This window comes from Bos mutus, chromosome 2, assembly GCF_027580195.1.
Source record: "Bos mutus isolate GX-2022 chromosome 2, NWIPB_WYAK_1.1, whole genome shotgun sequence".
NCBI lineage: Eukaryota > Metazoa > Chordata > Mammalia > Artiodactyla > Bovidae > Bos > Bos mutus.
Window position 1 is genome coordinate 31611946 of NC_091618.1, and position 25636 is coordinate 31637581.

A 25636-nucleotide genomic window follows, 5' to 3' on the forward strand; every position below is an offset into this window, starting at 1 on the left:
AACATTTAGGGATAACTTTTTCCTGGGGGTTGTTGTTGTTCAGTCTCTCAGTGTTGTCTGATTCTTTGAGACCCCCTGGAGTGCAGCACACCAGGCTTCCCTGTCCTTCACTATCTCCTGAAGTTTGCTCAGACTCACGTCCATTGAATCGATGATGCCATCCAACCATCTCATCCTCTGTTACCCCCTTTTCCTCCTGCCCTCAATCTTTCCCAGGATCAGGGTCTTTTCCAATGAATCTTTTCCTGGGAGCAAAGAAAAGAAAAGATTATTCTAATCTCATAAGTGCCTTAAGCAAATGGCAATATTGACATTGCCTTTCTACTTTATTCTTTATTCTTAAGTTACTACTTAAGAATAACTTTGTCTTTTATTGTGCCCATCTTTGCATGAAATGTTCCCTTGATATCTCTGATTTTCTTGAAGAGATCTCTAGTCTTTCCCATTCTATTGTTTTCCTCTATTTCTTTGCATTGATCACTTAAGACGTCTTTCTTATTTCTCCTTGCTTTTCTTTGGAACTCTGGAATAACTTTATCAAGTTACTACTTAAGAATAATCCTTAAATTACTAATAAGAATGAATTTATTCTTAAGCTACTACTGTGTCTTTAACTGTGAGTTTCTAGTCATTGGAGATTCTGATTCTGTTACTTCTGGATTGTGATCAGACCTCATTGCATTCAGTGGTATGTGCTCAGAAAATGCCATTTCACTCTCCCAGATAGTACCAGAAGAAGGAGGTAGTCTGGACTAGCAGCAGTAGTGTGTGGTTGTGGCCCAAATCGACCCAGTTGCATGCCTTGGGCTCCTCAGTCTCAGCCAAGTGTGAGACTGCCTGCTCAGCCATGGTTGGGCAACTTCTGATCCTCCTCATCTGTGGTAGAGGATGGAGCAGGCAGGCCCTACCAAGAGAAAGTAGAACAATGGATGGGGTGCCGGGGCTAACTTCTGTCAGAGTAGGGAGGTGTCTTCCAAGTCTCTGATGTCTCACCTCTTGGTTCATGACCCCATAAAACATTCTGAGAAACAGTGGGCATGACAGCATGTTATCTCGGTGACCCTCTGCAAGCTCTGTTTCTAGAAAGAGCTCCTGAGAAAGGTGGCATTTCAGTGTAGCCCTGTGGTCTCAAGGCTCTGTGGGTGCCTCTCATCCTCTTTGCTACATCTGAACTATAATTATATTCATGAACATTTAATTAGTGCTTACCGGGGGCCAGTGGTTGTTCTAAGTGTTCACATATATTATTTAACACTAACAACAACCCAATGCAATGGGTACTATTATCATCCCCAACTTACAGATGAGACAATGGAGGCACAGAGGGGTCAACAGTTTGCCCGAGGTCACCCTGGTGGAGCAGGGTTATATCCAGGGGTCTGACTCCTGAGTCTGGCCCTTCACCTCTACCCTACATGCCCAGCATGGAGATTGCTAAGTATGGTTATGAATACTCCTACCTTGCCATGCATAACTGTATTTTTGCTAAAATATAAAGGGGAATAGAAATGATGGCGGCAGGTACCCTTCAAAGCACTGATTAATTTCACTTAATTCTCACAATACTCTAAGAAACAATTATCTCCACTTGTTGAAAGTCCTGATGATTTATTGACTTCTCCTAGGTCACACTCCATGAGTTGGAGCAGAGCTGAGCTAGGATTGGGTGACCAGGCCCTTGCTCACTGCCTCTTCTTGTTATAAGGAAAGAATCATCTGTCTTCATGCTCTTGCCCCTTGGTCTCTCCATTCGCTGCACAGAGGGGCATGGAGAAGTCTCTGGATGCTGTGATCAGGAGCTTGCTGGGGATGAAGAAGCTCCGGGGATCCAGTAGGGGCAGAGCCTGCTTCCTGGGGAGCCCTTCCCCATCTCCCTGGGAGACCAGAGAGCTCCCCTGTCCTCTCCTTTCTCCTTGTGGCTCTGCTCCCCATATGACTTGTGGAGCCTCCCATGGGGCAGACAGGAGGGCAGCCTTGGGCATAGCACCCCATCCTGCTCTTTCTTCTTCCTGCTTCAAATCGTAGTCGGGGTGCTTCCACAAGTGGCTTGGGGCTGGTAGGAAGGACTTTAGGGGTTAAGGGGAGCTTCCTCTGCCTCTCCACTTGGGGTTTCTTCTGCCTGGAGCAGAAGAAGGGGAGGGTGTTGATGTCATAGAGGTAGAAACAAAAAGCTCAATCAGGAGCCCTCTTCACAGACAGGGAGGCTGGCTCTGGAAAAAGCATTTGCCCTCTATTAGAGGAGTCTGTGGGATCAGGCCATCTTCTGGAAAATTCCTGTTATGTGTAACCCTAGGCGGGGTGGAAAGAGCAGTGGAAAATGTGAAGGCCCAATTACCTGTAACAGGATGCTATCTGTATAATTACATGTAAAGGCTGATGTCCCACATCTAAATGAGCGAGCAAATGCTTTCGAATAGTTACAGTTCCTTAGGGGCCACTGGTCAGTCCCGGCAGGAGGCAGAATCATCAGTGCTTCCATCTAGGCTGTATAATGTGCAGGGAGGGCTTGCTGTTGGCAGAAGGAAGGTTGTCCGCCTTTTCTGGGGAGTTCTGACATGCCTTCTGAAATGCCTACTAGGCGCTCTCTGCAGGGCATTACACAAACTGCTACAATCAGGAGATAGTCCTTCCTTCCACTTTCCAAAGGGCTTCCCAGGTAGCACAGGGGTAAAGAATCTGCCTTCAAATGCAGGAGATACGGGTTTGATCCCTGGGTTTGTAAAGATCCCCTAGAGAAGGAAATGGCAACCCACTCCAGTATTCTTGCCTGGGAAATCCCATGCACAGAGGAGCCTGGTGGGCTATAGTCCATAGGGTCACAAAGAGTCAGACACAACTGAGCATGTGCACATGCCACCTTCCCAAACCTGATCCTGTCATTTCCCTGCTGCAAACTGGTCAAGAGTATCACGTTTATTCCTACAAAAAAGTTTTTAAAAGTCTTTGCATATTCTTTAGGCTCCCGTGTGGTATTCCTTCTTCCTTTCCCAGTTGTCTTACCCCACTCCCTGCTCTCTGCTCCACCCTCTCTGGTCTTCTTCCAGGTTTTTGTACTTACCCTGCTTTCTTCTGTCACAGGGCCTTTGCACATGCTGTTCTCCCTGCTGGACACATATGCCTCCTCTCTTTGTCTAGTAAACTCCCACTCAACTCAAAGTGAAATCCCCTGTCACAGGCTCTCACATGTCATGATGGATTGCCATTGTAAATAATCATATGTCTGTTTGTGTTCTCTAAATATGAGGCCCCAGGAAGGCAGAAGTCTGCATGCTTTTGCTTACTGCTTTATATTCAGCACCTAGCAGCGTACACACACAGAACACCCGGTACATATTTGCTGAGCAAGGGCATGAATAAATCCCAAACTAAAATCCAACTCATGGCTCATCTAGGCCTGTGATACCTGGATCAGTCATAGACTCATAGAATTTCAGTGGAAACCCACCCACACTCTAGCCTTCAATCCATCCATCAACAAAGCTATTAGCATAGTGCTTTTCTGTTAAAAAAAAACAAAACACCGAAATTTCAGCATTAGTATACAGTCAGTAAATTATACTGTTTTTCTTCTCTCTCCCTGACATCCTGTGGCCTCTCTTTGTCTGTTGAATTGGTAATCTCAAGCATGTATATTAAATGACATGCCAGGTGTTGTTGTAGAAAACAAGCAAAAAAAAAAAAAAAAAGCCTGTGCCCTCTTAGCACCTATTAGTGAGAAAATAATGTGTTGCTCAGAAAAGAATATTCTGGGGACCTGGAACACCACCTACACGCTGCATTTCCACTTTCTCCTTCTCAGTTTTCTGTCTGCATCATAGTCAACCACAAGGACTTTCCTTCTCAGCCTCACCCACCCAGAAATGACTTCTGATCATTTGGTGTGATATGGGCTTCTTCCATATCAAAAACACAAAGTTAATACTCAGAAACTCTCAGAAAGAGCTGCTGTATTACACGTTGGTGAGCCCTGGTTTAAATCCAGAGGTGAGAGGCTGGGGCAGCAGCAGGAAGAGGGCGTGGGATGGGGTGGAAATGGGATGAGGGCCTGCAGGCCCCCACTGACCCGCCGTTCTCACCCCTGCAGTGGCAGGCCATCTCCCTGACAGTCATCGAGAAGGTTCAGATCGCAGCTGCCATCCTGGGTTCCCTCTTCCTCATTGCCAGCATCTCTTGGCTCATCTGGTCGACCTTCAGCCCCTCAGCAAAATGGCAGCGCCAAGACCTCCTCTTCCAGATCTGCTACGGGATGTATGGATTCATGGACGTGGTGTGCATAGGTGGGTCTCCGGGATGTGTGGATTCGTGGACATGGTGTGCCGAGGTGGGTCTCTGGGATGTGTGGATCCATAGATGTGGTGTGCATAGGTGGGTCTCTGGGATGTGTGGATCCGTGGACATGGTGTGCCTAGGTGGGTCTCTGGTATGTATGGATTCGTGGATGTGGTGTGCATCGGTGGGTCTCTGGGATGTGTGGATTCGTGGACATGGTATGCATAGGTGGGTCTGAAAGCTTGTCTCTACAGGAAGTGGGGAGCCATGTGCTGGTGAATTAGACACATCCCCCAGGGTCCCTCCCTCTTGAAGGTAGAAAAGGTCAAAGCAGAGATGGCACCAGGCTTGAGACTTGTGAGCTCAAGAGGGGCCATGGCTTAGATTTAAGGGGTGTGTAGGGAGTAGGAGGAGGCAGAACAAAGACAGGAGACCTCAGTCTTTCCCGGAACTCTGTCCTGCCCAGTTGAAGATGAAAATGAGGAGGTTAGCCTCTAAGAATATTTGAGAAAGGTCAGTTGGTCAGTCTACCTGCCATAGGCAAGTTGTGGAAGGCCTCTTATCCGTTGTGTACCACAGCTGCCAAGTCAGAGCAAAGGAGGCCTAGACACTTAATTCCATTCTCTTCACAGCAAAATGCCCAGAAACAGTCATGATGATACCTCGCTCCCCGTTTTTTCAGCTTTCTTTAAGCCTATTAATACCCAAGGTTTCTCTAATTTAGTGGTTTTCAAAGTGTATGTAGTTCAGGGGTTCCATGCACAACTTCAAGAGCCACTTTAAGGAGTGGGGGATGAGATGCTGTACGGACCGGCTCTGAATCTTCATCCCTGCTTCACCCCTAGCTTCTGAACTTTCATCGATTCACGTATGTGTCTGTTCCCAGGTAAGGCTTTGCTTTCAAGCTTTCAGTGTTTTAGAAGGTTAGAGTCCCACCACCGTAAGCCCCTGCTTGCTCCCTTGCACCATCCCCAAATGTGTGTTCCCTCCTCTTCCACTATATTAGGCTGGCCGGTGGAGGGTTTTTGTTTTTCCCAGCAGATGACTATGGCTGTCAACTCTGGAGTCTTCACCCAAATGACTGAGGAGGTGGGGAATGGCCCTGGTTTTCTCTGAGTGAAGGAAGCATGCTTAAGCCCTGGTCATACGTCCTATCCTGGACCTCTCAGGTTACCCCCTAGGCCATAGTGCCGACAGCACCAGAGCTCCACAGTGGTCCTCTCTGGGCATTAGTCTGTGTTTCTATCAGATAGGCTACACTGCTCTGTTTGGCAAGAAAACATCTATCAGCTAGAATTGGGCTAAGAGGGTGTTCATTTTCTTCAGGGTCCTTTAATATTAGGGATCACAGAGGCTTGGATACAGACTGCAGCAGCCAGAGGCTAGTGATGCTGGAACTTATAAACCTATCTAAGCGTCTTGCCGCCTCTCCATGCTGGCTAAACCAGTATGTCAACTCCCAAGTTCAAGAGCCTTTTAATTACAGCACCTAGGCAGTGAAAGAAACAGACTGCCCAGGCTTGGAGGCCTATAGAAGAGAGAGGCCTGTGAATGGGGAGGAATTTGACATTGAGGCATTCTAATTTAGTTTCCTCTCCCACCAGACTCCCTTCCTACCCCTGCTGAGGCACGAGTTGCTGATGCCAAAAACCAGGTGTGTCTCCATATGGAGGTGTGTGGCTCTGGCAAGAAGGGGGAAGCAGTGGAAACCTTCCTGTAGGGCCCTTCCAGCTGCCCTTCATTCTCCTTCAGGCAGGCTTTTGATGGGTTCCTGGAGTGCATGTCTATGAGACACACTTTCCTGTCACGTGGTGTATTCGTCAGCTTTGGCTGCAGTAACAAACAGCTCCGAAACTGCACTGCCTCACAGCGAGCATTTATGTCCCATTCGTGGGTCCACGAGATGATTTGGTTCTGCCAGGCTTGGCTGGACATAGCTTCTGAGACTGTGTTGGGCTCAGGCCTGAGTGTCTCCTTATGATGGGGCCCAGGCTAAAGGGGCAGGAACGACTGGGGTCTAGCACAGGAGGATGAGTGAAACTCACAGAGCTTCTCAGAGCTTCCGCTCAGTGCTGGCACCATGGCCCTTCTGCCCACAGGCTATGGGCCAATGATGTCACCAATAAGCTCCTGCCCTGGAGGCCAGCATGAGTGAGAGAGAGGAGCATAAATACCATCTCCCAGTCAGGGCTCCAGAGATTTGAAAACTGGGAGGATTGGACATAGAAGACACTTGGTCATGGGACCAATCAAGACAACTCCCTTGTTTGGAAGCCGAGAGAACAGGGGACCCACGGAAGGGGAGTGAGTGATCAGCTCACGATTGCTCAGCTGGGACTAGAAGCAAGGTCTCCCAACTGGCCATCTAGGGCTCTTTCTATTATCCTCTGGCATCAGAGAGCAGGACTCTTGCAGCAGCACTGGGAAACCTACAGATGCCACCTGAGACTTCCAGGGCACATGGCCCATGTACAGGAGGGGCTCTCATGGCAGGCTGCACCCCATGGGTCTGAGCCACCCAGCACCCCCACTCTGGCCCTCCTGGTGCTCTGGTCTCTCCTCATGGTGTCTCCTCTGAGTAGGGCTCCGGGACCATCTCCTTCTTTGTCTCTTCCTTGGCTCCTCTATCTGCCTGCCTGCTCCCCGCCCCTGGCCCACTTTTTCTCCCATCTTGTATACATATGACCCTCAGTCACTCCGATTATGGGAAAAGCAGAGTGAGCTAAATGCTGAGAGTTTTCACATTGTTTTCCTTCCTTCCAAGCCTTCAGGAAAACATCCTTCTCAGGGGCACAGCCCCACCATGAGCTATCCAATCATCTGGTGTGAGAGCCAGTGACTGCTTGGAAACCGTTATTAGATGGAAGGGGAATGCATAGGGACCCTCATCTCTTTTAATGCCATCCAAAAGTGGTCACATATATTTATAGTTAGACTATCTCACCTGGAAAAATTTAAAAAGGGAGTAATATGTGCTCTGGGCTTCCCTGGTGGCTCAGTGGTAAAGAATCTGCCTGTAATGTAGGAGACCTGAGTTTGATCCCTGGGTCAAGAAGATCCCCTAGAGAAGGAAATGGCAACCCACTCCAGTATTCTTGCCTAGAGAATCCCACGGACAGAGGAGCCCTGAGGGCTACAGTCCATGGGGTCGCAAAGAGTCAGACAGAACTGAAGCAACTCAGCACACATGTGTGCAAAATGTGCTCTGGATAAAAAAGAGGGAGGTGACAGGCAGGAGCTGGAGTACATAGATTCTTGTGGTGGTTGCGATGATGATGCTTTTGATGATGGTGATGACCAATGTGTGGATGTGAGAGTTGGACTGTGAAGAAAGCTGAGCGCCAAAGAATTGATGCTTTTGGACTGTGGTGTTGGAGAAGACTCTTGAGAGTCCCTTGGACTGCAAGGAGATCCAACCAGTCCATCCTAAAGGAGACCAGTCCTGGGTATTCATTGGAAGGACTGATGCTAAAGCTGAAACTCCAGTACTTTGGCCACCTCATGCAAAGAGCTGACTTATTGGAAAAGACCCTGATGGTGGGAGGGATTGGGGGCAGGAGAAGGGGACAGAAGATGAGATGGCTGGATGGCATCACCAACTCGATAGACATGAGTTTGGGTGAACTCCAGGAGTTGGTGATGGACAGGGAGGCCTGACGTGCTGCGATTCATGGGGTTGCAAAGAGTCGGACATGACTGAGTGACTGAACTGAACTGATGACCAATAGTAAGGATGATGGCTTTAAGGATGAAATATAAGTAACAGTCATTTTTCTGCTGTGTTCTGGCCAGTTGAGGAGAAACACACAGCACTGCACAAGTAGATGTAAAAATAGCTTTTTAAGAGCTCTCTGGAAGGGATAATTGGGTGGCATCTCTTTATTTTTAAGCTCAGCTAGACATTCAGACTCATGGAACTACCAGGGAGCGTGTTTGGCGCCAGAGTCACTTAGAGGACCATAGACAGGAAGCACAGGCTCCTCGGGCGGGTGCAGCTTGCTTCTGCAGGTGAGTCCTCATCTGTTGTAGTTCAGGACCAGTCTCTCAGCCCCCAGGTGATAGCTCAGAAACAAGGAGATGAGAACCACAACAGTGTGTCCCTCTTGGCCCAGTTTTCAGGGTCCCCACAAGAGTCAGACATATTCACAAAAGTCAACGGACTAAGAAAGCCCAATGCTACAGCCTCCCAGCAGTATTCATAGTACAGCACTCACCAATCAGGGTCACCTCCAACTTAGGACATGTTACAAGTCAGCTGATACTGCACTTTCATCAGATTGCCAGGAGAGACAAACCAGAATGCCAACACAGTCTGTTCTTACAAAAGGAGTGTGCCATCACACTCCTCTTTATCCTTGGGGAAGGGAAAATGAGTGTAGCCCTGTATTAGCTTAACAGGTGGAGTAAGAAAGAAATTAGAATATGGTATTCCCTGGTAGCTCAGAGGGTAAAAAATATGCCTGTAGGGCAGTAAACGCGGGTTCGATTCCTGTGTTGCGAAGCTCCCCCTGGAGAAGGAAATGGCCACTCATTCCAGTATTCTTGCCTGGAAAATTCCATGGACAGAGGAGCCTGGCGGGCTACAGTCCATGGGATTGCAAGAGTCAGACACGACTTAGAGACTAAACCTTAGCCTAAGAAAAAGACAAGACACTTGTTAAAATAATTCCTTAAATTTTCTCTACTTTCCAGATGCCTTGGTCTATTCCTTGAGACTGTTAAATGGCCTCAGATAGTAAAAATTTGAGTAAACATAATGCATAGGTTTAATTCATCCTTAAACATAACTTTTCTATCAGAGTGATGTGTAAGGAAAAGTTGATGAGAGTGGGAGGGACGCATGAGAAATTCACTGTGTCAACACGAGCTTAAGGGGTATTCTCTGCCATAAAGCTAAGAGGATGCAAAGTCTGAGATATCGGCTTGCTGCTCATGAAGCCGCATCAGCCCCATCCATGGCTGTGTCCACCTGGCTGACCTTCAGGTGAATCAGTGAAAGCAATGGCTCTCGGACAATGGCCTCTGGTTTTCCTCAAAGGATTTTGCCTGGAATGGTTGCCAGGAAGGTCTGGGTTCTCTATTTAATGCAGCATGGGTTCAAGGCTGTGGACAGTGACTCTGGACTTCGTCATGTCAGAAGGTTGTACATTCTGGAACACAGGCCACCTCTACAGATTAAGCATCTCCTGGCTTAGAGTCCTAAGTCCTGAGACCAATCTCTGCCACAGTAAAAGCCAGATGTAACTTGCTGTAGACAGAACAATCCACCAAACCCAGGGAACAGAGAGGAACTGAGAAAGGGGCCGACAACCCTAGAAGGTAATCAGGGGAAGAATTATCCATATTGAACAGGTGAGGGTAGGCTTAAAGCAGTTGGGCTCCAGGTCACATAACTAAGCAAATGGTAGAGCTGGGGATTGGACCATGACCCTCTGGCTTCAATTACTGAGCGCTTTCTACTGCCTGTTTCATCTCTGATTGCTCTGTGAAATTGCAAATGCAGAGCTTGAATGGGGAGGCAGGTTGAGGGAAAATTGGTCCAGTAATATCTTGACTCATTGAGTTAATGGCTGGTGGCAATAAGAACTTCAGTGAGCCCCAGCTGCTCCTGTCCTGTATTCAGGGATTTGGAAATTAACCATTGTTGTACCTCCCTTTTGGTCAGTGCTATTCTGACATCAACTGAGAGGGAGGCTTGAGAAGTCGAGATGAAATTTGGGTGGTTTGTTTTCCTGTGACACTCTCGTGAAATGTCCTTGGAATATGGGGAGCTAAATCCACTGGTTAACATTAAATTAGGGAATCCATTCCTTCATTCAGAAATATTTATTGGAGACTTCCCTGGTTGCCCAGTGGTTAAGACTCTGGGCTTCCTGGGCTTCCCTGGTGGCTCAGATGGTAAAGACTCTGAGCTTCCACTGAAGAGGGCATGGGTTCGATCCCCGGTTGGGGAACTAAGATCCCACATGCTCCAGAGCTAAAAAAAAAATTATTGAGAGAGCACTCCCGATGAGAGAATCATCCACTCTCAATGACTGTACATTTCACTGGGAAGGCAGACAAGCTAATTACTGAGGCTAGGACACAGGGTGAGCACAGAAAATGACTGAGTCAGAGTAAGCTCTGGGCAGTCAGATCCATTCATTCAGTAGCATTTGTTAGCTGCCTAATTTCGTTCATGAAACTAGGAAACTTTAACAAAGACGTGAATGAGTCCCAGTCCCTGCCCTTGAGGAGCTCACAGTCTACAAATAAATTACAACAGAACAGGAGCTTTTACAAGACACAGAGAAAGGTAGAACAGAGCAGAGAGCAGTTAACTCTTCTTTGGAGGTACTCAAGACTGCTGTATTTAAAATGGATAACCAACAAGGTGGAAAAGGAAATGGCAACCCACTCCAGTATTCTTGCCTGGGAAATCCCATGGACAGAAGAGCCAGGTAGGTGGGCTACAGTCCATGGGGTTGCAGAGTCAGACACAACTTAGCGAATGAGCCCATAACCAAGGACCTACCGTGTAGCATATGGAACTCTGCTCAAAGTTATGTGGTAGCCTGGATGGGAGGGGAGTCTGAGGGAGGATGGATACATGTATATATATATGGCTGAGTCCCTTTGCTGTCCACCTGAAACTATCATAGCATTGTTCATTGGCTATGCCCCAATACAAAATAAAAAGTTTAATTTAAAAAGAAGGGTTTCTAAAGGAAGGAATCCTATCCTTGAGCTAGTTTTGAAAGATATGTCAAAATTTGTCCAGAACAGTGGAGAAGAACTTTCCAGGCAGAGCGTGTTAGAGACAGAGATGAGAGAGAACAAGGTGTGCTTAGAAAGCATTGAGAAGCTTTGTATGGCTCAGTGCAAAGAGCCAGGATGGGGAGGTAGGTCACGGGGATGGGGAGGTTGGCAAGAAGCAAATCTCACAGCTGATGAATCATGCACGAAGCAGCTCAGACCTGCCTGTTGGTGAGGGGAGGCATTTTAAAGATTTTATACAGAGAAGTATGATCAGACGTGTGTTTTAAAGAGAGAGCTCTAGCAGCTGTCGGAGAGTGGATCACAGAGCTGGACAGACTAGATGTTGGGAGAAGCCAGCTGGAAAATGCTTATAATAGAGTGAGAAAGAAGTAAAGAGATGCAAAACAGCGATGGTGGCGAAGAAGTGTGTTGGGTGACCTTGAGAAGTACACAGGATGTGGACTTGATAGGGCGGTCTGAACTCCTTCAGACTGGTGGGAACCCCGGGACGCTCGCTTGAGTGGGGACCAGGCATCATTCTTTGAGCATGAGAATGGGATGGGCAGTGGGTAAAACAAAGAGGAACTAAAGGGTACGTCTTCAACAAAGGCAGCACAAAAAGCAAGGACCACCCTAAATCTAAAATCCAGGCAGAGAGGCAAGAGGCAGTTTCTAAGTCATGAGTTGGCAGTAGAAGAGATGCCAGACACACGGAAGACATTATGGGCTGCAAAGAGGAGAATGAAGGGTCAGGAAGGTGTCTCTTTGCTGGGCTAGAAAGAGGGAAAAGCTTTTTTTTTTTAGTGCATAGGTGGTCCCCTCCTGTGATATAGAAGAAGATATTGAGGGCACTGAACCATTTCTGACAACTCCTGGTAACTGATGGGGAGATGAGATGGTAAGGAAAGCAGGCAGTTGAAGACAGATTTGGAAGGCAACAGTAAGAGGTGTTTGAAGCTGTGAATTTTGAATAGGTAACTTAGGAGGACTGTTCAGGGAGTAGGTGACTAAGAACAGAGACCTAGGGAACATTAAACACCTAAAGGGATGAAAGGAGACAGAAGATGAGAAGATAGCAGGAGGGACTGAGCCACAGACCTCAGACTCTGGGTCTCCGGAATGGTGGGGGTGGTGCTGCAAGATGGTCTGGGGCTGCATGGTACCCACTTTCTTACTAAACGGGACCTTAAGTGATTTGTATAACCTCTCTGCTTTTGTTTTCTCCCTTGTGAGATGGGATAATACCGTCTTCAGAGAGTTGTTGAGAGGACTGAATAAGATGGCACATGTAAAGAGCAGGCATTATACACATGAGTGACCAGATCAGGGTAGATTCCCCCCAGGCACTCGATAAAGATTTGCCAAAATGGTTAAAGGTTTGCCACAGCCTGGAGTCCTCCCATAATTGAGAATCTGCCGTTATTTGGAGCAGTGCCTCTCCTGGAAGGTTTTGGCTCCCTCACCCGCGTCTCCTGAATGAGAAGATCTGATTACATCGAACGTCCTCGTCCCACCTGCCCCCTCTTCCGTCATCTCTAATGACGCTGTCTTCCCTGGCGTAGAAGCTGACAGAGCCTCCCAGGAAACAAATGGGACGTTCTCTGCTCCAGTGGGTCAAGTTATTAGGATTTAACAAGAGCAAATTAATTAAGGTCCCTGGCACCAAAAACATTTTTTTTTCACTCCACAGACCCAAGAGATTGGCCACCAAGAAGTCAACTCTGCAAAAATGAGGCCCGCGTCCTCCTCATGTTTGTTTTTCTCTTGTGAGTGGAAGCGGGTCAGGGGAAGGAAAGCAAGAGAGATCCTGAAATTGCTCCAAATCTTTAAAACAGAGGGCTAGGGTAATGGATGGAATTATAGAAAATATTTCTCTTTTGTTGTTGCTGTTGAAACTTCTCTGTGTGCAGTCCAGTGAGTAATTTCCCTCTGATTTAGAGGTACCTGGTTCTTGCCTTCTGAGATGAAGAAGTTCAAATCCCAGTTTACAGCAAGCATGCAGCGGGTGGGGACAGGAGGGCTGTGGGAACATTGTTTTTCAAACTTAGTTTTAATTCACATTATCATAAAAAGCACATATATGCCACAAAGATTCCTTCCTTTCCTCCTTCCTTCTGGGTAGGAATGACCCCACCTGTCCAACCTCTTGTGCTTAATCGCTCAGTCATCTCTGACTCTTTGCTTCCCCATGGACTGTAGCCCGCCGGGCTCCTCTGTCCATAGGGATTCTTCAGGCAAGAATACTGTGGGTAGTGTTCCCTTCTCCAAGGGATCTTCCCAACCCAGGGATCAAACCCAGGTCTCTAACATTGCAGGCAGCTTACCAGCTGAGCTACCAGAGAAGCCCAAGAATACCGGAGTGGGTAGCCTATCCCTTCTTCAGGGGATCTTCCCAATCCAGGAATTGAACTGGGGTCTCCTGCATTGCAGGCAGATTCTTTACCAGCTGAGCTACCAGGAAAGCCCTGTTCAACCTCTTAATTCCCTGAAAATATGGAAGGGGCAGGCTGGTGCAGCAGAAGAGACTAGAAGACCTAGATCTGATGACCAGATTAGCTACCAGCCACCTCTGTGACCCAGGACAAGTTACTTCCTCTCTCTACAACTCAGTTGACTCATCTATAAAATGAGAGGGTTGAACCTGATAACCTACAAGGTTCTTTTAGGTCTGGAAATCCAGGATTTTGGAAACACTTCCACTGTGAGAGGTCATGATGACTCTCAGAAATTGGCAGTTGTGACCTTGGGAATTCCCATATTGTTGGGCCAAGCCAAACAACCAATAGAATCCACCACATACATGGGCCAGACAATGCACAGACCATGATCTGTTACCTCTATGTGGCTTATCCAGCTTCCTGGATTAACTTAAAAAAAAACAAAAACAACTTTGTTTTGGATTGGGGTATAAAGCATCACTATGAACAAAGGTAGTGGAATTCCAGTTGAGCTATTTAAATCCTGAGAGATGATGCTGTGAAAGTGCTGCACTCAATATGCCAGCAAATTTGGAAAACTCAGCAGTGGCCACAGGACTGGAAAAGGTCAGTTTTCATTCCAATCTCAAAGAAAGGCAATGCCAAAGAATGCTCAAACGACCGCACAATTGCACTCATCTCACACGCTAGAAAAGTAATGCTCAAAATTCTCCAAACCAGGCTTCAGCAGTATGTAAACCATGAACTTCCAGATGTTCAAGCTGGTTTTAGAAAATGCAGAGAAACCAGAGATCAAATTGCCAACATCCATGAACTTCCAGATGTTTAAGCTGGTTTTAGAAAAGGCAGAGGAACCAGAGATCAAATTTCCAACATCCTCTGGATCATGGAAAAAGCAAGAGAGTTCCAGAAAAACATCTATTTCTGCTTTACTGACTATGCCAAAGCCTTTGACTGTGTGGATCACAATAAACTATGGAAAATTCTTCAAGAGATGGGAATACCAGACCACCTGATCTGCCTCTTGAGAAACCTATATGCATGTCAGGAAGCAACAATTAGAACTGGACATGGAACAATAGACTCGTTCCAAATAGGAAAAGGAGTACATCAAGGCTGTATATTGTCACCCTGCTTATTTAACATATGAAGAGTACATCATGAGAAATTCTGGGCTGGAAGAAGCACAAACTGGAATCAAGATTACCGGGAGAAATATCAATAACCTCAGATATGCAGATGACACCACCCTTATGGCAGCAAGTGAAGAGGAACTAAAAAGCCTCTTGATGAAAGTGAAAGAGGAGAGTGAAAAAGTGGGCTTAAAGCTCAACATTCAGAAAACAAAGATCATGGCATCTGGTCCCATCACTTCATGGCAAATAGATGGGGAAACAGTGGAAACAGTGTCAGACTTTATTTTGGGGGGCTCCAAAATCACTGCAGATGGTGACTACAGCCATGAAATTAAAAGACGCTTACTCCTTGGAAGGAAAGTTATGACCAACGTAGATAGCATATTCAAAAGCAGAGACATTACTTTGCCAACAAAAGTCCGTCTAGTCAAGGCTATGGTTTTTCCAGTGGTCATGTATGGATGTGAGAGTTGGACTGTGAAGAAGGCTGAACGCCTAAGAATTGATGCTTTTGCACTGTGGTGTTGGAGAAGACTCTTGAGAGTCCCTTGGACTACAAGGAGATCCAACCAGTCCATTCTAAAGGAGATCAGTCCTGGGTGTTCATTGGAAGGACTGATGCTAAAGCTGAAACTCCAATATTTTGGCCATCTCATGCCAAGAGTTGACTCATTGGAAAAGACTCTGATGCTGGGAGGGTTGGGGGCAGGAGGAGAAGGGGACGACAGAGGATGAGATGGCTGGATGGCATCACTGATTTGATGGACATGAGTTTGGGTGAGCTCCAGGAGTTGGTGATGGACAGGGAGGCCTGGTGTGCTGCGATTCATGGGGTCACAAAGAGTCAGACACGACTGAGCGACTGAACTGAACTGAACTGAATAGCCAATTAACAAACAATGTTGTGATAGTTTCAAGTGAACAGCAAGGAGACTCAGCCATACATATACATATATCCATTCTCCATCAAGAGCTTCCCAGGTGGCTCAGCAGTAAAGAATCTGCCTGCCAATGCAGGAGACAACGCAGGAGACTCGGTTTCCATCCCTGGGTCGGGAAGACCCCCAGGAGGAGGGAATGGCTACCCACTCCAGTATTCTTTCTTGGAGAATTCCATGGACAGAGGGGCCTGATGGGCTACAGTACATGGAGTCACAAAGAGTCGGACACGAATGAGCAACTGAGTATTCTCCCCCAAACTCCCCTCCCATTCAGACTGCCACATGACACTGAGTAGAGTTCCATGCGCTATACCGGAGGTGCTTGTTGGCTTGGATTAACTCTTAACTTGTAATCTTCGCCTTTTTCCTTAAGCACCTCCCTTTCACCCCACCCCCACTTCCCGTGCCTGGCAACCTTTCTCCACACCTGAGCTGCTGGATGTGCAGAAGATGAAGACGATGATTTAGAAGCACACACACCAAACGAGCACTGTCCCCCTCAAAGAAGACCCGTTGGGAGGCAATTCAGTTATTCCAGTTGTGCTGACAGGGCTAAAATATTTTAGGAACGCCTATTAGGAACTGCCTTCAGTGCCTGCAGCACAGTTTTTGGAACACATTCAGAAGTGGCAAGTCTGTTCATTGATGACGGGTTTTGACTAGAAATAGTTGCAATCTGGTAAATAGCATGGATGCTCAGGCCAGCGCATATATTTTGGGAACCATATGAAGTGTGCCGTTGAGCCACAACTGCCTTTGTCTATGGCTCCTAACATGCCCCAAAGGTATTGTAACTCCAGCAAATAGAAAAGTAAGCTTCCAAATTCAGTGTTTCAACCCAATAGTAGTTCCTGTGAGTTGTGGGTGGCCGGTGGGGTGCGGGTTTCTCCTCCATACAGTGATTCAGAGACCCAAGAACCTTCCATCTTGTGGCTCCACAGTTCTCTAGGCTTTTGAATCTTCTATCTCTGGCTGATAGAAAATACAAGAGAGCATGGTAAGGCAAACACACGCGCACACACACACACTTTTCCCTTCTGTACCCATTTCTTAAATCTTGACTTGACTCATGCTCACATTCATTGCCAGGCACCTGGCTCCACCTGAGTGCAAAGGGCTCTCTGACCTCAGCTTCCTGTTTTGTAAAGTGGAGATAACATCACCTTCTTCACTGGGTTTGTGTGATAAGTTGACCCTATTTGCAAAGCCCTTTTAATGATAGGACCTAATAAGCATTCAATAAATATTGACTTTCATCACCATCACCATCATCACCTGTCTTCCACCATCGCCACCCAGAGTGGTGGAGATGTGTGGTCCTTTTAGTATTTGTTCAGAGAGAAGAGTGCTAAGCCTCCCAAAAACTCATGAAAGAAGTCTATAGTCTCTTAGGGCATAACTTCACGAACACTTCCAGAAATGGACCTCTCAGTCATACCAGTGCAAGGATTTTTGGGACACGTGAAGAATCAACTGGTTTACAGAGCTCCTTTCAGGTCTAGCGTGTTATTCATCTATAAACAATGACTCAGACCGAGGGTTGGGAAGGACAGTTAGGAGACAGAAGAACAGGTGCTTGTGGCAGGGAATGGGGTTGGCAATAAAGGAGTAGGAGGAAGAGGGAGGAGATAAGAGTGGACTTTTTCTGTTCTGCAATTTCCCCAAAACAATCAAAATCGTGTGGTATCGAGTGTAAATGTGTGCCTGGCACACTGCAGGCATCAGAGCAAAGGATTCATCACCTCATTCAGTATCATAACAACCCTATTAGGAAGGGGATAGCAGCCCCACTCCCTGATGGGAAAACTGGGGCTCAGAAAGAGGAATTAACTTAGATCAAGAGACAAGGCTAGGAAGTGGCAGGTACTCTTAATGTTCAATTCATGTTCATCCATGAGTTGACTCTAAATTGTGGGACCCAAACACCTTTGGGTCTTGGAGAGGAAGTATCCATTTCTTCAGTTGCCTTAGCTTCTGTGTCTGTCATATCTGGAAATTGAGTGTTTTTAAAATTACTTTTGGTTCTTTGTTTGATCATAATTCAAAGGCTTCCATGACGCAGTATGCCAGGATAAGGACCATGTTCTGGGCAGTGCTGCTCAAGGGTGGCCACATCTAAAACATCAGCATTACCTGAGGGTAGTGCCCGGGAATCTGTCTTCATAAGCTCCCTGATTTGGGGGCTTCCCAGGAGGTGCAGTGGTAACAATCCACCTGCACATGTAGGAGATGCAGGTTCGATCCCTGGGTCAGGGAGATCCCCTGCAGAAGAAAATGGCAACCCACAACACCATTCTTGCCTGGGAAATCCCATGGATAGAGGAGCCTGGTGAGCTGCAGTTCATGGGGTTTCAAAGAGTCAGATATGACTGAGCACGCACGCACCACACCATTGTAAAGTTGTCTGCAACCTTTATGCCACTTAAACTAGGATACTAGCAAGAGAAGAGGCGAGGGTGGCAAGTGGGATCGGTGTCACTGAAGGGGCCAGAGCTCTTCTCTACGTACTTCTCAGCTGGCCTTAGCCTGTTAATTCTGTACATCATGGGAACCCAATTTCTTGGGTTGCTCACAGAAGTGAGCAGAAGTGCTTGCTCAGAGAAGTGCTCACAGAAGCACACAGTCGGTACTCAGGAAATAATACTAAGCAGAATTAAGCTGTATCTCACTGCTGTGGACACAGTGAGAACCAAGGGCCAAAATTCATCACTTGAAGACTGAGATTCTAGGTCAGGGAGAGCTTCCTGATAGCACTGTGAGTTAGGGCAAGGGAACCACACAGGCAGGACCACCTACTCACATGGCCACTTTCCATTCCATCCTCATGGGCTGAGCAAAGGCCCATTTCACCTGGAGGCTGGGGGAGAGAGATGGCAACAAACAAAGGGTTCTGACATCCTACAGAGCCTACAAGAAGAGGATCCCTGAAAGACGGAGAGACGTTAGAAAGATGAAGGCAGGAATTCTTCTAGAGCTGTGTCTATGGAGAACCGCCCAGGGTCGGGCACCTTGTTAGGTGGTTACTAGACAAATAAAATGACAAACCCCAGAAAGGGACTCAGTCAAAACACATTTGCAAGAGACATGAATGGACCTGTCATACAGAGTGAAGTAAGTCAGAAAGAGAAAAATATTGTGTATTAACATATATATATATGGAATCTAGAAAAATGTTATAGAGGATCTTCTTTGCAAAGCAGAAGTAGACACACAGACATAGAGAACAAGCATATGGATACCAAAGAGGGAAGGAGGTGGGATGAATTGGGAGACTGACATATACACACTACTGATAATATGTATAAAACAGATAACTAATGAGTACCTCCTGTGTAGCCCAGGGAACTCCTCTCAGCGCTCTGTGGTGACCTAAATGGGAAGGAAATCTGAAAAAGACGAGACAGATGAAAACATACACCTGATTCACTTTGCTGTACTGCAGAAACTAACACAACACTGTAGAGCGACTGTACTCCAACAGTGTAAGAAAAGAACAAATGTATTCACGCCCACAGATTCCAGAGGCCTGCTAAGCACCTTTACTTTGGACTTCAAGCCTTCAGAACTATGAGACAGTAAATTTCTGTTTTGTTAAAGAAAGAAAAACCAAACGTATTGAGTTTCTGATATTGCCATTCATTAGAATTTTCCGTTTTGTTTTTCTACTACTTCTCTGCCTCTATTCCCCAATAGCCTTCTTCCCTCCTATTCTAATTTTAGTCTCTCTTTCCCTCCATCCATTTCCCCATTCATCTTCTTTCTCTCCCATATCTTCAGCTTTGCCCACTTCACCTGTCCCTCTCAGATGAGCCCCACCCACTTTCCCTCATTAAAAAAAAAGAAAACAAAAAACTCTGCTGCTCAGGGAATCAATAGGTAATTTGTAGAGCAGGAAGCAGAGAGAGAGAGTGCGCTAGGGAGTGGATGTGAATGAGGTAGTTTGTGCTTTTCCAACTATTGCCAAATAAGCATTATCTACAAAAACAGGTGCACCTTCCTTCCCTTCAGCCACCTATCCATTAAAATGGTTTAATTACTTCCTGAACACTAGACAGATAATTAGGAGGTAGCATTCAGACCCAAAATTTAAGCCACCCTCTTCAATCAGGGTAAAACTGTCTGATCAAGAACTAATTAAGAATCAAGGAGAGCGACTCTTGTTGGAAAGAGTGAGTTTGGGTCTTTAAAAAAAGATCCTGATTTCCCTTCCCAGAGGCCCCTATGTCCTCTGTCATCACCAAGGCTTCATGAGGCTCTCAATACCATATCCGCTGCCCAAGCCTCAACCATATCTGACCCCTGTCCTTGAGGGGCTTACAATCTAGGGGAAAGAGCACAGCAGTGTTCAAACAAGACTTGTGGAGTGAATGAACCCATGAACACTGCAGTGCCAAGGGTACACAAGCATGAATTCAGAAGGTTGAAGGAAGTGATGAGAGTTAGCATGCTGGGAGAGGGTGGGAAACTGGGCAGAGAGGAAGTCTACTTGTCTAGAACCAGGCAGGAGATCAAGGGATCCCCTGGTGGTCCAGAGGAAATTTATGAACCCCCTAAAATCATACAGACAGTTCCCTGTGTCTGATGTTTTTTCCCCCAGGAATTTGGTCCTAGCTTTCACCAATCCTCAAAGGGGTCCGTGATCCAGAGGATTAGAAACAACTGAGCTACAGGGTAACTATCTCCTTTTATGAACCTTTGAAGACCTGTTGCACAAAGTACATTTTCAGGAGCTATTGGAGCCCTTCCTAGAGGAAAGAGTAGCAGTTGGGTGGCTGTCTTGTCTCCTAGAATCACAGCGTGTTAGAGGTTGAAGAGGCTTTGAGATGTTCCCATTCAGTCACTTTGCTTGACATGGAGTTGCTGGAGTGACTCACTGCTGTTTACGCCTATGAGTCAGCTCTTCCCTGCAGGGACCAGACCAGTTGCCTCTTGATTTGTCGTTGTTCAGTCACTCAGTTGTGTCCAACTCTTTGCAACCCCATGGATTGGAGCATGCCAGACTTCCCTGTCCTTCCCTATCTCCTGGAGTTTGCTCACACTCATGTCCATTGGGTCAGTGAAGCCATCCAACCATCTCATCCTCTATCACCTCCTTCTTCTCCTGCCGAAAATCTCCCCCAGCATCAGGGTCTTTTCCAATGAGTCAGCTCTTTGCATCAGGTGGCCAAAATATTGGCATCCCTCAGTATACAGCACTGCAACTGAATCCCGCTGTGCCTTCTTCCCAGTCATCTCACTCAATGTGGGTCTGGCCTCCTTGACCACCTTCACCATATGCACAACCATCCCTTTCCTGTTTTGCTCATCCCCATCTTCCCAGCTCTTCCACATGCCCTCTGGACCTCATGGTGCACGATTGGCAACCTCTCCTCCAAGTGTTCCCTTCCTCATCCTTTAATTTTGTAATATAGCTGTCTCCTGAGGACATTATTTCTTGTGTGGCTGTCTCAAGCAGTGGCTGCCGTGTCTCTCATACACTGTATCCTGGGGGCTCAGAGGTGGGGCGGTATCCTCCTTGCTCCCCGTTACCACCTCCAGACTTCCTCTTCCTTCATCTTTCAGAAGCTCCAGCCCCTCTGAAGTGAATGTCACCAGATACCAGAGTCCTTTCCCCTTGATGCTGCTGGTGGCTGTGATTCATTCACTCCTCACGCCCCCTGCACCTGGCTCCCAAACTCCCTCCCACCTGTCCTATCCTTGGCATCTCTGGAGATCAGTGGTTCTCAAAAGAGGTGTTAATCAATCCCTGGGAATATTTTGCAAATGTATGAGGTGTTTGGTTTGTTTTCTAAAGTGGTTGTGCCCCAGCATTTACATTGATACTTGTACTATCTTGTTATAAATGACTTGCCCTTTGTTTTTCTTCACATAGTCTGTTAGGGCATTATATTAATTTAAAAAGGGAACCATACTAGCTTAGCTATCTTATATAAGTTTCATTTCAGAACAGAAAAGGGGATATTAAAATATATTTTTATAGGGACTTCCTTGGTGGTCCAGTAGTTAAGAATTTGCCTTCTGGTGCGATAGATGTGGGTTCGATCCTTGGCCAGGAAACAAAGATCCCACATGCTGAGGGGTAACTAAGCCCTCAAGCTACAGTTGGAGAAGTCTGTGCTCCACAACAGAAGACCCCGAGTGCCGCAACTAGAGAAAGCCTGCACACTGCAATGAAGAGCCCACATGCTGCAACACACTCAGCACCCCATATTTTGTATCTATAGAAACTATATAAACATATATATATAAACATACATATATATATATTTGTTATACAAAGAGGGCATTTGGTCTGAGAGCATTGAGGATGGCTGATGCAGTTAATCTACCCAACTCCTTGGCTTCCTCATTATTCCTTATCTTATTCCATAAGACCTTGTCCTCCAGGTCACCTCAGCCTTGCTTAAGTGGCCACTCCATAGAGCTTATCATTACCAAGAACCACCTCCCTTCAAAATCTGAACACCCCACTCTCTGATCATCACCCCCTATCCTTATAGTTCACCGACTCGCAATTCTCCAAATTCATAGAGACCTCGTGACATCGACCCTATCACTTTCTACTTTTCAATTTTCATGTTCCTTATCCCTTGCATGTTCTTACTTCCATCCTTCCTGGTCTAGGTTCCCTGGGCCAACCATTCCCTGTGGTAACCATTCCCTTTGCAGACTCCATAATTATGTCCCACTTTCTTTCCTGTCCTACTTGCTGGGAAAACAGGCTCTGCTGCCAAAGCCTGTGTGGTTTTTCTCCATATATGTCAGAGCCTGAAATAGTCTTGCTGGTTTGTTTTCATATCTACTGTGTCTCTATCTGCTAGAATGGCAGCTCTCTGAGGGCAGGTCTCTACCTGCCCTGCTCACTGTTATCCTAGCGCTTAGTAGATAGAAGGCACACAATTTGTGTTTAGTTTCCTGGTTGCCCCGTGCAGCTCTTTTCTGACTCTACACTGTCCTTGGCCAGAGCTCTCTCAGCTATGTGTGTATTTCAGTTGTTTAGTCGCTAGGTCATGTTAAGACTCTTGCAACCCCATGGACTATAGCTCACGAGGCTCCTCTGTCTATGGAATTTTCCAGCCAAGAATACTGGAGTGGGTTGCCATTCCCTTCTCCAGGGGATCTTCCTGGCACAGGTATTGAACCTGGGTCTCCTGCATTGGCAGGTGGGTTCTTTACTGCTGAGCCACCAGGGAAGCCTGTGTATTTCAGTAGCACTGGGCTATTTGTTAAATAGCCAAAAGTGAGCCAGTGGAATTTTGGACATTCAGCAGGTATGGAATTACTACAGGGTTTCTTTCATGGTACCTTTGAAGGCACAGGATTCATTGAACATCTATATGCTAAGTGCTGGGTGCCACGCACACATGATCGCAGGAGGGAAAGCTATTTGTATTAATACTATGCCTCAATGGACAATGAATTTGGACTTTTTCAGGCCAAGAAGTAGGAGGGGTGGGGCCAAGGACTATGTGTATGTGCCCAGCTGTGACATGCACTCGGTGTGGCCACCTGCTGCTGCTGCTGCTGCTGCTAAGTCACTTCAGTCGTGTCCGACTCTGTGCGACCCCATAGACAGCAGCCCAACCAGGCTTCCCTGTCCCTGGGATTCTCAAGGCAAGAAGACTGGAGTGGGTTGCCATTTCCTTCTCCAATGCATGAAAGTGAAGAGTGAAAGTGAAGTCGCTCAGTTGTGTCCAACTCTTAGCGACCCCATGGACTGTAGCCCACCAGGCTCCTCCATCCATGGGATTTTCCAGGCAAGAGTACTGGAGTGGGGTGCCATTGCCTTCTCCAGTGGCCACTTTCTACCTGCTTCCAAAGACTAGTGAGCCTAAAAATGCAGGGATGGTTACCATGCAGCCCACAGCTGAGAGGCAGGTTTGAAAAGAACAAGTCAAACCAATATAAAGTCATCTCACCCAACACCTCTGTGCTTAGCTGCTCAGTTGTGTCCAACTCTTTGTGACTTCATGGACTATAGCCTACCAGAGTCCTCTGTCCATGGGGATTCTCCAGGCAAGAATACTGAAGTGGGTTGCCATGCCCTCCTCCAGGGGATTTTCCCAAACCAGGGATCGAACCTAGGTCTCCTGCATTGCAGGCAGATTCTTTATACCGTCTGAGCCACCAGGGAAGCCCAAGAATACTGGAGGGGGTAGCCTATCCCTTCTCCAGGGGAACTTCCCAACTCCGAAATCGAACCAGGGTCTCCTGCATTGCAGACGGATTCTTTACCAGCTGAGCTACCAGGGAAGCCCTCAACACCTCTACCCACTTACAAACAGAGGGAGGCTGGTTCCTCCCGGCAGTGACTTGCTGTCTCTTACCCACCTCTGTTTCTTCTCCCTGCTGCCCAGGCCTCATCATCCATGAGGGACCCTCTGTGTACCGCATCTTCAAACGGTGGCAGGCTGTCAACCAGCAGTGGAAAGTGCTGAACTATGACAAGGCGAAAGACCTGGAGGAGCAAAAGACAGGAGGCAGGACCAACCCCCGGACCTCCTCGTCCACCCAGGCCAACGCCCCCACCTCAGAAGAGGAGGCTGCGGGCACCCCTGCCCCCGAGGAAGGCCCTGCCCGGGCGGCTGGCCACCCCTCGGGCCCCCTGTCCGATCACCACTGTGCTTACACCATCCTGCACATCTTGAGTCACTTGCGACCTCATGAACAGCGGACCCCGCAGGGCGGCAGCCGCGAGCTGGTCATGAGGGTCACAACGGTGTGAGCCGAGAGACCTGCGAGGGAGCTGTGACCATGCACGTGCAAGAGAGAGAGCAAGAAGAGGATGGGCTGGGAAGGGCTCGCCCCGACACGAGGCCACCGCCGTCTGGGGAGCAGGTGTGGAGAGGCACCCAGGGGCCAGAGGGCAGGCAGAGGGCGGTGCGCCTTGAGGGCGCTGGAGGGAGGCTGGTGCTGTGAGTGGGTGATTTTCAGCGAGTTGATTCCATTCTCCAACAAGAGGGAGGAAAACCAAGACAAACTCAACAACGAAGTGCAATACAGACAGTCTAACAAAACACAATGCACCCACATGTGCCCCACCCCCCGTGCCATGCGAAACACCCTGGCAAAGTGGCGGCTGGCGGGGGGTGCAGGGAGAGAAGCTTTGTGTCTGATGGTGGTGGGGCCCACAGGCACACATGTGGGAACAAAAGCACTTGTGGCCTGCTCCGTTTTACCCCTGAGCTTGCTTTGGTTTCCTCTTGGGCTGTGTTCCAGGGGCCGTTGAGGCGGGTGGGAGAGGGATGGGTGTGGGCTGGCAGGGAGGAGATACATGGTGTTTGTGAACCCCTGGGCTCCCCTGGGTGGGCAGGATTCCTGACTCGAGGGCCTGGGGGGGACAATGGTGCAAGAAGGGAGATGCTGGTCTGAATGGCCAGAGGGAGGGGGGTTTCTTGCTCCCTCCAAACCTTCCAAACTGGAACTCCCAATTCAGATGGGCTCAAAGAGGGCTTAGGTTTGGAGTTGGGTGTCTTTTTGTGCCCTTGTTACTTTATTTTATGGTGATTTGGCTCAAAGATGTTTACAGGAAATACGCACACACACACACACACACACACACACAACTAAAGTACAGGTTTCCCATGGGTAGCTCAAGCACAGTCCTGCTGCTGTGGCTTCAGCCTTCAAGCTGTCAATCCAGGAGTGATTTTCCCGACCACGCAACCCCACCCATGGCTGGGACACGCTCTGTGTCACTGCCCCTCCTGGTTTCGCACATGCTGAGACCCCAGGGCCGCCCACGGCAGGGCACATCCTGCCCAGGGCCTCCCAGGAGAGCTGCTACAGTGAACAGAAGGAAGCTGGCCAGATGTGTCCCCAAGGAGTGGAGCGGAGACCCATCTTAGTAATCCTTGCTGTTGGGGCCCATCCCCAGGGGCAGTTGGGCTAGTCCTCTGTGCTACATGCTCCCTGGTCCTTCCCAGGCAACAAGGAGGGCCCAGGGACCCTCGCAGGGAGCACTGTCCCTTGAGCCCACCTGCTGGTCCTGGGACCCTGCCAGGGAAGGCCACAGGGTGGTCACCTGCAGTTTCTCCTTGTCATTGCACAATGGCTGCGTCATCCGTGGGTATTAAAGGGACACTGTCAAGTACTTTTTTAAACTAGTTTTTAG

At 47.7% G+C, this 25636-nt stretch overlaps 1 protein-coding gene across 1 annotated transcript in view; it reads left to right on the plus strand.

The window, feature by feature from the left end:
* The window catches only part of MARCHF4 (membrane associated ring-CH-type finger 4), a 113573-nt gene extending 89326 nt beyond the window's left edge, over positions 1 to 24247 (plus strand). The window contains exons 3-4 of the mRNA XM_005896175.2: positions 4085 to 4277; positions 23880 to 24247. Coding sequence (XP_005896237.1) covers positions 4085 to 4277; positions 23880 to 24247 — 561 coding nt within the window. The remainder of the gene's footprint in view (positions 1 to 4084; positions 4278 to 23879) is intronic.
* The last annotated feature ends 1389 nt before the right edge of the window (positions 24248 to 25636 follow it).